This window comes from Poecilia reticulata, chromosome 6 (assembly GCF_904066995.2).
Source record: "Poecilia reticulata chromosome 6, P_reticulata-male-v2, whole genome shotgun sequence".
In the NCBI taxonomy this organism is placed as follows: Eukaryota; Metazoa; Chordata; class Actinopteri; order Cyprinodontiformes; family Poeciliidae; genus Poecilia; species Poecilia reticulata.
In genome coordinates this window covers 12000990-12018134 of record NC_088835.1, presented here as the reverse complement: position 1 = coordinate 12018134, position 17145 = coordinate 12000990, and the positions used below count along the sequence as shown (strand labels likewise).

General features: G+C 46.0%; 1 protein-coding gene across 4 annotated transcripts in view; it reads right to left on the bottom strand.

Annotated features, from left to right (window-relative positions):
* Positions 1–16931, bottom strand: part of LOC103466366 (filamin-C-like) — a 28869-nt gene extending 11938 nt beyond the window's left edge. For 2 of the 4 annotated variants that reach the window (XM_081607920.1, XM_081607921.1), the window contains exons 1-24: positions 16114–16930; positions 12486–12734; positions 10543–10640; positions 9361–9511; positions 9030–9148; positions 8837–8914; positions 7949–8111; positions 7640–7840; positions 7356–7463; positions 6606–6743; positions 6330–6456; positions 6109–6245; positions 4927–5120; positions 4722–4835; positions 4460–4603; positions 4185–4308; positions 3375–3535; positions 3179–3269; positions 2925–3094; positions 2718–2835; positions 2370–2632; positions 1351–1948; positions 1040–1213; positions 161–323 (exon numbers count right to left, since the gene is read on the bottom strand). In XM_081607920.1, the coding sequence (XP_081464046.1) occupies positions 161–323; positions 1040–1213; positions 1351–1948; positions 2370–2632; positions 2718–2835; positions 2925–3094; positions 3179–3269; positions 3375–3535; positions 4185–4308; positions 4460–4603; positions 4722–4835; positions 4927–5120; positions 6109–6245; positions 6330–6456; positions 6606–6743; positions 7356–7463; positions 7640–7840; positions 7949–8111; positions 8837–8914; positions 9030–9148; positions 9361–9511; positions 10543–10640; positions 12486–12734; positions 16114–16489 (4259 nt within the window). In that variant the 5' untranslated portion in view covers positions 16490–16930. Of the gene's footprint in view, positions 1–160; positions 324–1039; positions 1214–1350; positions 1949–2369; positions 2633–2717; positions 2836–2924; positions 3095–3178; positions 3270–3374; positions 3536–4184; positions 4309–4459; positions 4604–4721; positions 4836–4926; positions 5121–6108; positions 6246–6329; positions 6457–6605; positions 6744–7355; positions 7464–7639; positions 7841–7948; positions 8112–8836; positions 8915–9029; positions 9149–9360; positions 9512–10542; positions 10641–12485; positions 12735–16113 lie in introns of all 4 variants that reach the window. The other 2 variants (XM_081607922.1, XM_081607923.1) reach the window with 2 other exon arrangements.
* Positions 16932–17145: the final 214 nt, after the last annotated feature.

The following is a 17145-nucleotide window of genomic DNA, read 5'->3' as shown; positions in this document are numbered from 1 at the left end:
TATCTGTAATGCTTTATCTATCTTGTGTTGATACTGATTATATGTTGTTTTCATAGTTTTACATTATAGATCCCAGGGAAACTCCTTCCTGTTTTGTTGTGTGCTGTTTAATATAGATGAAAATATTAAATTATTTCCCCTTTGGGTGATTAAACGTTACCTGGTTTCCACGGTGAAACAGTTGGGCCTGTTGGTTATTCCTCCCTCCAGACCCGGTCCAAACGCACGCACACGGGTTGGATCGCATCCTTCCACCACAAACACTCTGAAGGGACTCTTAGGAGAGGGCGCGCCGTCGTACAGGACCTCAATCAGATGCATACCTGCGCACACGCAAAAAAAAAAAAAAAAATCTCAACAACATTCTCATAAACAGGCAAAAATACTCATTTGTTGCACTCTCGCTTGTAATTATAGGCCAGCGAAAGCTCCCTTTTAGGGAGCTAAACATCTGTTTATTTATAAAAGACGCTATCTAAAGTGCAGACGCTCGGGTGAACATACAAGGCGTTACATCTGTTCCCTATTCATTATTCTGTTACAACATTTTTCTGACATAGTGCTCTCAATAGGCCTATAAGGCAGATTCCCAGCCACACAGCTACAGTATTAGAAGATGTCTGGTGAAACGAGAAGTGCTCTGTGATCTCTTAGCTTTGTGTTATAGGTCTCTATTAATATCCCCCTCTGTCATTCCCTGTGTGCAGGCAGCCTTCAGCACACATACCTGCCTGGTTAAGAGCTTCTGCTCCACAGCACACTATTTATAAAGCAAAGCCTGTCTGCCTGATCTCTGTCCCTCACATCATTGCTTGACTGCATCATTCTGTATTTATACACCACACCTCGCTCGCTCCGTCTTTATTCCCCGAACGGCACCTAAATCAAGAACCTGTTAGTGCTTTTTCTGTCCGTCTGTGTGAGCTCTTTCCCTGTCCAGGTAAAATCCTCTGCGTTACGTGGAATGTTTAACACGTTTTTAATCAACACGGTTAGATTAAGCGTATTGAAGAGTCACGTCTTTTCTCTCTGCTCTCACCGTCCTCGAAGGCCGTGTACTCCACTCTGTAAGTGCCGTCTCCCTTGTCAGTGATGTAGGTGTCTGTGTTGGCGCCAGAAGGGTTGACAACGCGAACCTTCACGCGGTTGCCTCCGGCCTTGCTGAGGGCGCGCGCATCCACAATGAAGTGGGTTGTGACTTCCCTGAGGACCCCTTGAAACACAAAAGCACTTCTGGTGATTTGCAGCCCTGCATCAAATGGGCTCAATAACGCCAAGTCATCATGCGCCCTTACTCATATTGATTTAGACACAAAGGTGGATTTTGTCGAATAGCAAAGCGAATATTACCTCTCGGCTCCACTCCGGGCCCATAAACGTGAACCCCGCTGGTGTCAACAGACGGTTCCACTTGCAGCACCTTTGGGAAGTAGGGAATGGCGTGCCCGCCGTACTTGATGGTGATGGTGTGCGTGCCGTGGAAGGATGGGATGTACGTGACGGAGAAGGTGCCCTCCGATGTTTTCTGGATGCGCACCTCGGCCTTGACGCCGGTCTCGGACACGATCTCGATGGTTAGCTCTGCGTCGCCCGCTCTGGTGCAGTCCACGGTGAAGGCGGCTGGTTCGCCCGCCTTGGCCTTCTCCAGGCCCGGTCCGCTAGCCGTCACCTTGCTGGGATCGAAGGCCGGGCGGACCGCAGCTTTGAAGGGAGAACCGGGGATGTGCCGTTCGGCGTACAGGATATTGATGGCGTACTCGCCCGCCTCGGTGGGAAGATATGCCACCGAGCACGTGCCATCGCCATTGTCTTGGCACTCGATCTTTGCCTCGCAGGGACCCTCGACTGTCAGGCCAAGACCACCGGCACCAGCTCCTTTTGTGTCAATGGTGAAGGGAGCTGGTTTACCCACAATGCCGCCTTGCAGGCCTGGACCAAAGGCTCGCACCTGTAATGTAACAGGCAAATCATTTTGGAGTGAAATATCCTGAAAAAAGTCATGTTACAACCGCAAACTGTAAAGCCACAACAACACAGCTGCTGGTTTCCACAAACCAGCTGTGTTTCTACTAAGATTAAATAAATTTTACTGATAAAGTGATTTCTGAGAGCAATTGGTGGCACCATTCTTGTCCTCCAGAGCAACTTTTACATGCATTTCTGTTCCAACACACCTGAATCAAACCTTTAAGACAAGAGTTGAAGACTTCTGATCGATGAGTATCAAAGCACAAGCAGTCAAAGACAAATAATATTTAGTTTATTTATATTATCATTTATAAAACTATGTGCCATTAATCTTCCACTTCATAGTTATTCACAAGTTTGCAAAAGTCTCTATTGTTGAAGGGTGTAGTTGTAACTTTTACCTTTGAAGGATCGGCCGGTATGACCGCTTCAACCCCAAAGGGACTCCCCATTACAGGGTTCCCATCATAGGTGACATCAACCTTGTACTGCCCCTCCTCTGGGGGAATATACTTCACACAGTGAGTGCCTTTGGCTTTGTCTGACTCCAGCTTGCAGGGGATTGGTCGGCCAGAGGGAGAAGTCATCTTAACTCCTACGTTTCCCTGGCCACCGGCTCCCTTCGTGTTAACAGTGAACTCCTGGTCCCTCCCAACCTCCACTTCTGCAAGTGAGAGTACAATGAGGTACTTAACTAGTACGGCTTTTACATGGAGCGTGTGAAAATGTTCAACATGGATGATGCTTACTGGTATCTAGCCCTTCCACTTTCACTTTTCCGATATCCAAAGCTGGTGCCACCGTGATGTGGAAGGGGCTTTTAGGGATGGGATCTCCTCCGTGAGTCACGGAAATAGCCATGTTACCCTGATAAAAAAAAAGAGAAGAACGAATATTTACTAACGTGAGGCGTCGTTACGCACGATGACACTTGTCAAACCGAAGCCTCTCTGTACCTGTTGAAGAGCTGTGTACTTCACAGTGTAGGAGTAATCGTGGTTATCGATTATCTCAAAGTCACGAACCGCCTCCCCGGGACCTGACGCTGCAAAATGGACCTCAGGTTTGGCCTTCCCAGCTCCCTTTGTGTAGACGGTGAAGTGGGTCGGATTGCCCACTTCCACACCTGAAAGGACAAGCATTTTCTAAACCATCAGATTTAGCCGTGAAATGAGGCAGAAATTCCCAGTCGGACCCTGAAAGATCTCACCTGTCTTGTTGAGTCCAGGACCCTCCGCTCTCACTTTGCCAGCGTCGTGGGAGGGGTCCACCTTCACTTTGAACGGACTGATAGGAATTTCCTGATAAGAGCATCAGAAACCGTCAGGATGATGACAGAGTTTTTGACAGGTGGATGGATACAGCAGATGGCAGCTCTCTCTTGCATGTCAGCTCCAAATTCCTACCTGGTCAGCAAACAGCACCATGATTGTGTACCGGCCCGGGCCGGGAGGAGTGTATTTGACAGTGAAGGTGTCATTGTCATTCTTGATGATGTCAAAGTCGATGTCGGCCTCTGCAGGCCCGACCACCCCCGGGGCGCACTTGATTCCGATGCTGATGTCTCCTAATGGTGCATATAAATAATATATATATTAAAAAAAACAAAAAAAAACTAAGTTTAATCAAGAGAAGATAAAGTAGCAGTCGCCAACGAGGGCTGAAATATAACGGCTGAAAAATGTATAAAAGTTTCATATCTGTTGATATCAATAATTATTGATTGGTTTTTTGTTTTAAATCTCTCAAATGCTGCCAATCTGATGACGTGACCTCTCTCTTTTTTTAGCCACTCTTTCATCTGGGTTGTTGTACTCATTTTTTCCTTCCACTCCACACCGTTCTGTTTATTTACCAAAAAGGAAGCTAGTTTAGCTGATCATGAGAGTTTGAGCAGCTAAACCTTTTCTATTGCCTACATCCCCCACAATGCTGTTTGGTTCTGGACCGGAGTTCAATGAAATTATTCATTATTCTTTCAGAGGTAGAATCTATTAATGTTGATCATGTTGATTATCCCCATACGTATTGTTGTTGATTTACTTCACAGCCAAGAGTATTACTGATACTGTAGTATCAGTAATCGTATACTGTGCTGCATGAGAGTCACCAGGTCTCCTTTTTTATAAATCACAAGCTGGAGGAGACGTTTCAGCCAGCCAACACCCAGGAGAGCCTTTCCTAACCGCTCACATCAGCTACTCGTGCACGCTCACCTTGGCCGGCTTGGCTGCAGTCCACGGTGAAGTACGTCGGCTCGTTCGCTTTGAGCCCCGTCTTCTCCACTCCGGGCCCATAGACCTTGACTTTGTCGGGATGACAGCCCTCTCCAACCAGCACCTAATGAATTCACAGTGTACTTAAAGCAGAGGCAGGCGAGCTGAAGTGCAACTTCTGCACTCCTCTTAATTTCTCTATATTTGGTAAAGTGTCATCGCTTTAGATCGATTAAATTTTACACGCCGCATCCGTGGCTGAGCATGCATCTTACCCTGAAGGGACTGTTGGGCACGTTGACCTCCCCCCAGGTGATAATGATGGTGTGTTTAATGGGTTTGACAGGAGTGTAGACACACACGAACGTGCCGTCTTCCCTGTCGGAGATCTTGATATTGAAGGTGCAGCCTTCGGCGTCCTGGGCAGACACAAAAAGCCTTACAGTCACTTCTGCTGTGTGCCAGCCTTATGCAATATAAATGCCACATCCCTATGAATAAAAGATAAAGGCTCTGCAAATGTGTGCAACTCCGTACCTGGGCATAGATCTTCAGGTGACCCTTCCCAGCCATGCGGGCGTCGATGGTGAACTCGGTGGGTTTGTTTACAATGACCCCAGTTGGCTGCAAGCCCGGTCCGTAGGCTTTAACCTGCAATTTAAAAAAAAAATTTTTTTAGTTTTAAATGCAACAAATAAAGGTTCTTGAAACATGGTTTTATACTGAAATGAATGGGAGTTACCTTTTCTGGGAACACATCGTTAACAGCAGGAAGAATGTGAGCCATGAAAGGGCTGTCCTTGATGTCTTCGTCGTCGCAGATGACGTGGACGGCGTAATCGCCGGGCTCGGTGGGCCAGTAGCGCACGTCACAGGAGCCGTCGCCCTTGTCGTCGCACTCGATTTTAGCCTGCGATGGGCCTTCGATGGAGAAGCCTGGGCAAATTTAACATTCAGAGGCCGTAAAAAGCCTGGCCGGCAAAAGTATGCACATTAACTTTCTCACGTTTTATCTCGTTTCGCCCCACAAACTCTCATGTATTTTGTCTGAGCCGTGGATCTGCGCAGAGATGTTAGTGATTGACTTGGCTTTCCTGTCGGCTTAGGAGTACATCCGTGTTTTAGTGTCTTCGACGTCCAAAACGCTAGTCTGTAATAAGTTTAGTAATTTTACAAAAAAGCTAAACATATTTTACAGTTTCCAGGAACACATAATTTTATTTTTTAAGATTTTTTTTTTGGCTCTAGTGGCCTTTATTTGATAGTTGATTGACAGGAAGGTGGGTAATGAGAGAAGGGGGAAGACATGCAGCAAAGGTTTCCAAGGCTGGGAATTGAACCTGCGACAGCTGCGTTGAGGACTAATGCCTCCATATGTGGGTTGTGCTTAACCCCTGCACCACTACAGCACACCCCAAGAACACATGATTATAAAAAATACCTAAAATACCTAACTATAGAATAAATGGAAATCATAGACAATTATTCAGTTTAATAACTGTTCTTCAGTTAAACCCTTTGGACTTTGGAGGTTTGGAGTTGCGTCGCACTGTTTCCATTTTCAGATGCCGGAATGAACAGAGATATTTGATATACCCAAAGCTAGGGATGTTGATTTACAACCTAACCTCGCTTTCAACTTCTTCACTTCATCCCTGAGCCAGCTGCTGCGTTCTCTATGATGCCGTTTGTTCTCCAGTGTTTCTCCAACAAACCTCGACGGTCTTCTCAGAACCCCTGGATTTATACCAAGACAGAACTGCACACATGCCGAGTCTAGTTTCTAACTACGGTGTATCATTTTCTTTACACCTCAGACTCTGTGTGGGGTCGTGTTGTTGGATACAGAAAGTGGAAAAACTTTAAAGGATGTCAGCGTGTCCGCAAGAGGCTTCAGAACAGTTCGACGAGCTGAAAGTCTTACCCAGAGTTCCAACTTCAGTGCCGATGGCTTCGACCACAAAATCAGCAGATTTTCCCACCATGCCGGTCTTCAGACCCGGGCCCCAGGCCCTCACCTTCTGAAAACCCGCTTCGTCTCCCACCTCCACTTCAAAGGGGCTGTGATGCACACAACAACGTCACTCGGCTTAAGCCTGATAATAGACGGGGACAAAGAGGCTAAAGGTGGCGCCGGTATCCTACCTGCGCACGATTGGCTGGCCTCCCCAGGTGATGCTCACTGTGTATTTACCGGGACTCAGGGGGTAATACTCGCACTCGTACACTCCATTCCCGGCGTCTCGCACTTTCACTTGTTCCTCGGCTCCAGCTGAGGATGAACACAGACGTTTAGCACAGTCTGACTCTTCGCCGCAGATGTGAATAAAACATTCAGACACCGAGCTCAAACTGCAGAAGACGTTAAAAAAGGGAAGGAGAAGAAAGCGACGGAGAGAAAGAGGAGTCTGTGTGACTCACTTGGTCCTTTGACAGAGACGTTCAGGGCACCGCTGCCAGCTCCTTTGGTGAAAACTTTGAAGTCTGCCACCTCTTTCACTCTCACGCCTTTAGGCTGGAGCCCTCTGCCAGTAGCTCTGCAAGCGTTGGGGTTTATGGCTGAAAGGAAGAAGTGCAAGAGGGAAAATTATTTTCGGGGGGGTTGGAGGGGGAACGGGGACAGCGGTTTGACAGCAATGTTAGTATTCAAGCTGAATTCACTTTAAACTCTGACGGAAAAAAGATCCTAAAAACAACAATAATGCTTTTTTTTTCTTTTTGGGACACACTAGACCAGATACACAACGCAGAGGGATAAACCAACACATTACAGTGCAGAAAGAGGAGCATCCGACAACATGTCAGTCAAGTCACTTAAAAATGTTGAAGGCAGGCTTTGAAAAGGAGAGATGGCTGATGCAAACTTTAGACATGATGGGAAAACAGACATGTCAACAGCACAAGCAGAGATACCGACACGAGGAAGAACGCAGCAATTCACAGAAATGCAAACGCAAAGACACTCTACGTCTACGAGACTGTTTGTACAACACTGACGGTTTCTGAACGGGACTGAACCACCAAGCAGCGAGAAGACGGAACAGGCGAACCAAGCAAGGCGTTACGCCGCGGCACCCTTGAGTTTCGGGAAAGCACAGAGCGTAGAGCCTGACATAGGAGGGATGGCGCTGGGATCGTTTGACAAGCCCCTCCTATCAGATGCATACTAACTTGGACGGCCAGGTTTTGAGGGAGGGGCACCCTTCGCTCCAGGAGGGGTGCGCACTGACTGAGGAGCTATCTGCAGAGGAGCTCCTGGGGGAGGAGCAACTGCCGGAGCTAGAAATGACAGACAGCGTGGGTTACGGACAGCAGAGGAAGTGCTCGGCTGTTTCCAGGGCAAAAGAAACTAAATGACGGAAAACTGTGACAGATAGATCGCCCTGACACCAGCTTGCCCGCTTAGAAATCTGATTTGTCTGACAGTTAATGTACAACGCAGACGGATGGCTCACCCTCCGCGATGTTGACATTGAACGGGCTCTTGGGGATCTCCTGGCCAGCGAACAGCACGTGGATGGTGTGAGGGCCCTCCAGCACGGGGCGATAGGTGCAACGGAAAACACTGTCGCCCTTATTTTCCAGGATGAGTTCCACTGTGTCCTTTTTACCCTGCGGATCGACGATGACCACGCTGATGTCACCGGTCCCAGCGCCTGGAGCGTGACAAAGACATACAGGGTTAGCACCAAGGAAAGGAAGGTTGTTTTTTTTCTCTTTTTTTATAAACAGTTCTGGGGGATAAAATGTGTTTTAGTAAGTACCAGCTGTGTAGATATCAAAGTAGGTTGGCTTGTTGGCCACGTTGCCTGTAGCATCCAAACCTGGGCCCCGGGCGTGCACTTTGCTTGGGTCGCCCATTTCTTTAGCCACGTTGACGGAGTAGGGGCTCTTGTCGATGTCCTGACCTGCAAACAGCACCTTCACCTACAGTCGAAGGAGAAGGGAAGGGAAATGAAAGACTAGTCTGAAATCCTGTGGAATCCCGAGGTTTCCCATAAAAACGTGCCTCGATTTCTGGCGAGACGTGAAAAGATTTAGGGATGTAAGATTATTAAACAGGTTTCCCACAGCACTAAATGTTGCTCCTGTATAGGATGTTAAAGAATGTTATTAAAAGAGCATAAGATCACTGTTTGAACAATGTTTTCCTGAAGCACTTTCATGTTGTTACACGAGTATGAGGAAAGTACATGTACACCATGACACAGAATCACATATTTCTGACCATTTATACATTTAAATTTCAATCACATCATTTTAAAAAAAAAGAAAGAAAAAAACATGTATTTATTTATATTCTATTTTTTCATGGTTTTTTTTCATACTAAACACTGGCAGTTTGGCATGACAGCAATACTGTCCAATTTTCTACAAAAAAATGCATTAATATTGCTATTCTAATTGAAAAAAAACATTATTATTAGTCTGTATCACTAAATATAATGATATACCGTAATAATATTATTTTGCTCAAGTGTCAATAATTATAAGATAAGTGCTATTTTAATGATAATACGCCCACATGTTATTTGTTGTCTTTTGTGGGGTTAATTGTCCTAAATAAAAGTTACACCAATGAATTATGTTGCAAATATATTAATTAGTAACTCAAAAAGGTAGTAAGAAGATAATTGTGAGTTTGTTCTTACCTTGTGGACACCCTCCACTTTTGGGAGGTAGGTGACAGTGTAGGTTCCATTCTTATTTTTGTTGGGCTTAACTTTGGCCTAGAGAGTAAAAAAAAAAAAAAAATAGTCAAAAAAATTTAATCCCAAGAAAAGATGCTACACTTTGCAAAAACCTGAAGAGTCAGCTGAATGGATGTTGAGATTTATGACTTGCCTCCTCTTTGTGTCCTTCAGGATCCTCGACAAACACCAGGACTTCCCCGCTGCCCGCCTCCAGAGTTTCCACGGTGAACACGGCGGGCTGCAGGACTTTGTTGCCATGAGGCTCAATACCTGGAAATGCAGCAGAAAGAGAAGAGAGGAGGCTTTAGGGAAGGCAGCTTGTCAGAAACAGGAAATCATAAAATGGATATTATTCTTTCAATAAATTAATAGAACTGAGTGAGAGAAGGCACAGAGTTTCAGGAAGGCTCAGACGAAATATTGCCATCTAAAATCTTTAACATTTTTAATTTAGCTTATCAGTTAGGGTCCGGCTTGCATACCCGGTCCGTAGGCTTTGACCTTGTCTGGGAAAAGCTGCTTGGGTTTCAGAGAAGCGCCGGGTTTCAGCTTGGCCTTGGGGAACTGAGACAGGTAGGTCATGACCGAGTGCTCGTCCACATCCGGGTCCACGATCTCCTCAGGGGCGATCACCTGAAACCCAGAATGTGCTGCAGGGGTTAATTGTTCAAACTGCCCCAGGGTGTTTCTGTGCAAAGTCATGGTTTGGTTTTCATAAAAAAAAAGATAAAAAAAAACAATGAATGAAAACTGATTCTTAAATGAACTGTATGTCATTTTCAACAAGGGTGTGGATTACTCTTTCGGCATAATAGAATTGGATTTAAGGATTAAACATATTTATTCTCTCCACCTCTGACTTCTCTCTCTCTCTCTCTCTCTCTGTCTCTCTCTCTCTCTTAAGGCACTTGTTTGCCTGTGTATCGCACAGTGGCACAAAGCCACGCTTCACAACGGTTATATTTAACCTTAGGACAACAGGGTTAAGCCACCATGGGGGATTTTATCCTGAGCCAGACCTCTCCCCACATCTACTTAACAACACCACACTGGATTCCAGTCCCCTCCACCCACCCAAAGGCCTGCAGAGCCGTGACATTACACCACTGGCTATCTAACACAAGCAAATGCTCGCTGGGAATAGATAACAACGTCTCTTAGCAAAACAAGTAAACATCCCGCATGGTGTCCATTGTTATTCAGGGGAACGCTTACAAATGTACATGATTTAGTTGGCGGCATGGAGCGTGTTGAGAAATCTCACGACAAATTTGTGAACTTTACCAAATAAAACGCAATCACCCACCGAGAGGCACAAAAAAAAACACGATAGAAGTGGTTGGGGGGGGATAAGGCAGAGCTGGGTAATAAATATTTAATTTCATTCTCCGGGATGTTATCCTGGGAAAACACCAGCCTCAAACACAATCCTATTTTTAATTAATAATTTTATTTTTATTTTATTTTTTTCTAATGAGATGTTTGCACTGGCACACTATTGGCTGCTTTGGGTTGCTTTGTGCTTCTTCTGCGACTTCATTCTTGACTTTAAAGAGGACAAAGTAAACATCCCTGCTTCTGTTTGTTGTTCCTTAATGAGATCGGGTTCACGGTGCCGAGCGGCGAGCCGCACCCCGCGCCTGGGCGTCTGGGGCGGATCTTACCTGAGGGACGCCCAGCCAGTCGTCGGCCTGTTGCATGGCTTCTCTGGCATTCTGCACGGGCTGATTGGGGTCCCACTCTGCCCAGTCGGGACACAGACCTAGCAGGAACGCAAAAGAGGCCAATTAGGAAAAGGCGTGCAGCCGGTCGAACGAAAGGCAGCCGCTATAAAAAGGCCACTTAGGCTGTCAGTGCTATCTCTGCAGCGCCTGTGCAGCACTGCGAGACTGGCTGACCTTACCCACGCTGCCCTGCTGCAAGCGACTCTGTATGTGTGACAGCGGATGTCTCTATCGGGAATTCACAAGAGGCAGCTTCCACAGACACAGCGGTGCGCTCGCTGCGGCTGAGCCTCGCATGCTCCGGGCTGCTAATGCCTAAATTGGATTAGTGCTGGCAATGGAGTGGTCACTCACTCAGAAGGCCAATGAAAGCGCACCACAGAACGCTATGATCTGATCAATATTGACAGATGACCACCGGACAAATGGGTTTCTTTAAAAAAAAACAACAAAAAAACTAAGTAGTGTATCATATTCAATAAATTAGAATATGAGTCTTGTTTATCAGATCTAAAGTACTTTCTGTTAACTTTTTTTTTTTATTGGTTTGAAGCAATACTCTAATTTTAAATGTCATAATTAGCAGAAGTAAAGGCATTCAAACATTCGACTTTGTGTAATTAACCGATGCAGTTTGTTTCACTTAGTGGTAAGGTTTCTGAAATAAATGAGCTTTTCAATAATATTCTAACTTATTAGTGGGTCTGTACCCTGTAGCTGTAAACATAACACAAAGAAGAACTATATATGGTTAAAAAAAACAAAAGAGGAATTATCTATCCTACTGCTCAGCTTTGTCACAGCCTGGCTAGTGAACATGCTTTTTATAAATTTGAGTTCAATTAGTGTTTCTAACACTAATTTGATAAGTCATGTTTTCATGACAGAATTTCAGACCAAAATTTCCAAAGTTCTAAATCTCACAATGAAATCATTGTCAGGTATTTCTGTAGCGGTCACTTTGCAAAGGAAGGAAGTTTGGATGAACTGCTACAACTTTTATACAATAGTACAGGGAATAAGTGCAAATGTTTAATCCGTGATCAGTTTGCCAGTGGGCGACGCAAATCCCACAGCGTTCCAGACTTTTGCAGACTGTACAGAATCCCTGCACACACCGCAGCCACCTTTTCATCTTGTCTTAGCACCAGCAGAGGAGACGAAAACGACCTTGTATGGTCATTGCAGCAGCGCTGTGTTTAAAAGATGCGTCTCCTCAGATCAATGGCTCCTATAAACACAGTCAAACACGGTGTTCCACACTTGTTACTCCCCCACTTTGCTCTCGGTGAGGCAGACCCGAGGGAGGACTCACTCTTTAGCATTCATTGTTGGAAGCGAAAGCCTCGGCTGGCTGTTGATCAACTCGGCGTCCTTGTGGTCGTTGGATCTGAGGCTTAAGCAACTCCCTATGACAGATTACGCTGCATTTTGTTGCAGCCAAACATTCCCCACCCCTTCCCTCCTCTCAACTCCCCTTGATGGAAGAGGAATGGTGCCCAAATTTGGGGGTGTTGTGTAGCACCGAGGCTATAAACACTAAAGCCAGACTTGGGCCTGTGGGCTTTGTAAAGACTGGAAGTTGAACGGTTTAGTTATTATGGGGACAGCTGACAGGGCAACTCTCCCAGCACAATCAGAAACCTCCTTTTTAATGCAACGAAACCAAAAACAGACACTCCGTGACGATGACATTTGAACAATAATCAGTGATTACCTGTTTATAAAGTGACCTGAGATCGCAAAATGGGGTTTGAACTCCGTCAGTCAGAAAACACTTGAGGACGCCGGTGCCATTAAGGGGTTCAAGCAGACAAAGGGCAACTGCACCGCACATTTTCTGACTCAGCATTTCCGGCGATCACCCGCTCTGAGCTCCTTACCCGGGGCGCAGTTGTCCACCAGGGCCCCCAGGGCTTTCCCGTCTCGCCAGTCGCGGTTGAAGTTGTTGATGGGCAGCTGCGGCACCTTGTTCTGAATCCAGCCCAGCAGGCGCTGCTTCGGGGTCAGCTTCTTGGTCTCCTCGTCGTCCTCATCGTCCCACATGGGCATCGAGATGGAGTAATGGAGGATGAGTGTCCATATGAGACCCAGGATGAGCTTCAGATTCCCGTCCACAATGGCTTTACTGTCTGTAGTGAGACAACAGAGACGAAGGGTTTGAGACGTTGGACAATCAAACCTATTTTGAAATATTTAATGCAAAGGATTTTCTGAAAATCTCTCTTCCTCGCAGTTCTTAAGAGACGACCACTCTATTTTAAGAAAGGAAAAGAAAAAAAAAACCGATGACTGGCTGCTGAGGTGTAAAGAATGCAACACTCCTGCCCCCCGTACCCGCCGCCCGCCCCCTGCTCCTCGAGGCATTTTCTCCAAGACAGCTGTCTGGCTGAAGACCCTGTGACAGTTTGTCATGCAGTCACAATAGTCTGCTCTGAACGCAGTGACAGCTGAGGATGTGTGGAGAAATGGATCTCCTCTCTGCATAAATGCCACTTGGATTTCAATTACCTCCCTAAAGTTGCTGCGCCAGAGAGAGATAAATCAACTAGGTGCAGATTAGAGTCCCCTCGCAGTGTCCACGCAGCTCATTTCCAAAAGTTCTCAGAGGGGGGAAAGAAGTTTGTCAAAGAGGCTCGCTGAGTCGCACTCGGATGCTGACATTCAGTTATAAAAGCCAAACATTTAGAGCCTCTGAGGAGTTGGAAACTTTTCTTTTTTTATTGATTAACGAAGTTGCTTAACTGAGGACGGTTTTGTAATGCTGCCTGCTTTGCTTTTCAGGCCGGTTATGTTTGATGTGTCACCGCTCGACTGGCAGAGACAGGTGGGAGCAACGTCTGTCCGGCTTTACGGGTGACCGTGTGGCCAAAGAGGCATCCGTCAAGCCGTATCGAGTAACACGCCGTGACACATGTGCAACTGGTGATTCTATTCGGCGTCCCCCGCTGCAGCGAGGCTCGAGGCTGTATTTTTGGAGGGCTCCCTTCCCTCGCTAGAGCGTGCGGGGAAGTATAATGCCGGCGCTTTGATGATCACACCTTTTTCCCGTCAAAGCAATCTTGACCCAGGGCCAGCTAGGATGTCCGCGCCAAGCAGAATATTAAGCATGAGACTCATTAGCCATGAGGAGCAGCGTTTAAGGTATAATCTGTGATTGTGACCTTTGCTCTCCTGTGATCAGCAGCGGGGCTGGAGATTGAATCTGGCCATTTGCAGTGTGGGTACACACACACACACACGCGCGCACACACACACGTACACCGGAAGGGTCTCTCCTTCACAGTTTGACGGCCGAAACCTCAACACTGCCAGGAATTTCACTGAAATGTGGGAGCATCGCTAAAGCAGATAAATACTGTCAAACTCTAAAAGGAAATCGGTGCTTTTCAAATCAAAACTACAATTTTGAACAAGTCTGATTCTTTTAAATGAGAAACAAAAGGACCTGCAGGTTGTTTGATGAAGTTTGGACCTAAACAGAAAATGTGGGAGCCCCGTTTATCCTGATTTACGCATCAAAGCATCAAGACTAATCGATGTCCGATTAATTAAACTAAAACAAGTGGATCAAAGTACACGCTGCGGGTCAGTGCATTTAAAGACAAATAATAGCAGGAGTTCTTAGTTGTAATGCATTTATTTAATCATTTTATCCATTGACAAATCCGGTTTTGGTTTTATCAAAATTTGAACTCATTGGTTCCGATCAGAAGCAATAAATGGAAAAACAGGCCTCATCACATTTTTTAGCCATTTGACTGGTGTACAACTCATCCGGCACTCTATTTAAGTCACGCTTTTGTAATAATGTGGACGTGACGGATAACACAAATACACGGCAAGCTAATACAACCTGTGCGACAGTCCCAACGGACTTCATGCGCCCGATATGCACAAGAGCCGCCGATGGCCTTAGATCACCCAAATCGGGACCCCCTCACCCTCCGACCTGCCAGACACAGCTGTGTTTGTGAATGTGTGAGTGAGACTAATGCCCATCTGTGTAAAAACTGTATCATTCTCATTAGCACAGCCTTGATACTTTTCCAGCCCCCATAGCTCAGCACACTGCAGCAGCAGGAGCTAGTTCAAGCTGGCAGAGCAGCCGCTGGGTAAGGGACCCGATCCAACTCTGCGACCTCGGTGACACATCCTGCAGTAACTTTCCAATAAAGCTCTGTGTCAACGCTGTCGACACAGAGGCCGTAAGCCACGTCTCTGTTGCCTGGCACCTGGATTAATAAAACACCCAAGCGATTATACCCTGTTTTTTTTATTATTATCAATTATATTTCATTTTGAATTCCACAGCTAATTATAGGTCAGTGTGTGCTTGTCTAACGTGACTAGTACGACGTGCAATCTGTCTAATACAGCACATCACTCTGTAAATGCCATTGCAAAAGTGAAACATGGTAATGGTAGGATCATCCTTTGGGATTACTTTTATTTAGAAGCGACAGCGAGGCATCTTAAAGCTGATTGGAAGATGGGTGGAGCCCGAATAAAGAAACCGGTTTGAGTCTGCAAAGGACTTCAGACTGATGAAGGTTTACCTTCCAGTGGTACGATGGCTCTTAGAAATACAACTAGAGATGCCAGTGGCATGGTGTAGATCTATGGTTCTCAAACCACTACCCTGATGTCCTACTTTTAGTGGTACTCAGAAGAAGTTATGTCATTAGTTATTGGTAGAGTAAACACAAGCGTAGCAACCACAATAGTGAACGATAGTGAACCAATAATTGGTATCAAATCAGACATAAACTGGTTCCAGTGGTAGTTCTTGCCTGATGAGCTCAGCGACCAGGCTAGCTGCTGTTAGCAACACAAACAAAACACAATGTATTTCCCTGCATCTTTTTTTTTTTTTTTTAGCACTGAACCAAAGTGCTAACCAAAGTATTGTTTACGCACTATTTTGCGTAAAAAAGAAGGTTTCACAAAATAGTGTGACTGATTAACCGGACACAATTCAAGAGAAAAAAAAACAAGACAAAAAAGTTTTCAAAATGCAAGGCGTCCATGTTGGATTTATAGGCCAGGATTGATGAGAAACCTCAGAACTTTCTGACTTCTAGGTATCTTTCTGGTAGTTTTTATTATTATTATTATTTATTTTATATTTGTTACTTTAAGCATGTAAAAATTGGACCCATAATTAAACTGCACCCTTCAATAAGACCTAAAAAAAAAAGTTAAACTCATGTTGCATAAAACAGTGGTATCTCATCTGTGTCCATGTCCTTTGAGAAGGACTGGTTAAAATGGAAAAGAATTTTTGCATTCAATCTGACTCAGCTTCATCTATTTTTTAGGAAAATTAGCAACTAGATGTATAAATAAATATCAGAGACACGATGACCTCCAAAGACTTACAGTTTTACCTGCAGAGAAAGGTCATTCTATAAATACAGGCCTGAAGACACTTGAAGTAAATATCAAATCGATCATCTATATATGTACAAATGTTGTAAAAAATAAAAAAAAATCAGCATAGCAGCTCACCTATTGAGACCAGCTTGATGTGCTCCCTGTCCAGGAACTCCAGCGCCACGGACACGTTCTCCAGCTTCATCTGACGGAAGTTGGGCCTGGTGTGGTGCTTCCTGTACATCTTCTTCTGACTCAGCACCTCCAGGAGCGAGATGAGCTTCAGGCCGTCGCTGAAATCCCTCTGCAGGTCGGTGATGGTCTTGTTGACGCACTTCAGGTGCTCGTTGCACCACCTGGTGAAGGTGTTCTGCTGGATCTTCTTCCACGGCGCGTCCTCGGCCAGGTCCTTCTCCGTGGCGGGCATCTCGTCGTCCTCCTCGTCCCCAAAGTCCGTGGCCTGGTAGTACTGCGGAGGCAGCTGGTCCTCGCCGTAGTTGTTGCTCATCATGATGGCCCTGTCCGCGTCCACTTTCGTTTCTTTTTCTTTTTTCTTTTTTTATTGCTCGGCGGTGACACCAGTGTGTGGAACTGCGATGGAAACTTTTAGCGGGTCGACGGCAAAGAGCGAAAGTGGGGGGAAAAAAAGTTCGGTTGAGACTGAGCAGGGATTGTTCGGACACAGATGCGAAGAATCCCTCTCTCGCTGCGGCGATTTGAGGGGGCGGGGGGGGGTTAAATGATCCGGTAAAGCAAGGAGGCTTTTCTTCTTTTGGCACCTTCTGGAGAAGTTGTCCTCTGAGGATTGTGCTTGGAGAGAGAGAGAGAGGGGAAAAAAAAGTAGTGGATTTAGAGGCAGGTGAGCTGGAGCAGAGCGTGTTTGACTTGCATGCAGAGAGGAGGACGGAGATGGGGTTTATAAAGGGGCCGCGGGCCGCGTCACCCTGCGTCTGTGATCATGGTCTATTTGTTAATCCATGAGGAAAACGGGAGTCGGGCTCAGTTTTCGCGGAGGACGAGGAGGGGGGGGGGGGGGGGGGGCTGTGATTGGTCAGAACCCCGAGCAGCGCAACAGTTGTGGCATGCACCTTATTTTTAGGAGCTCCAATTCGGGCGACTGAGAGGGAGGAGAAGTGGACCGGGACTCACTGACCGATTGTTGTGGAT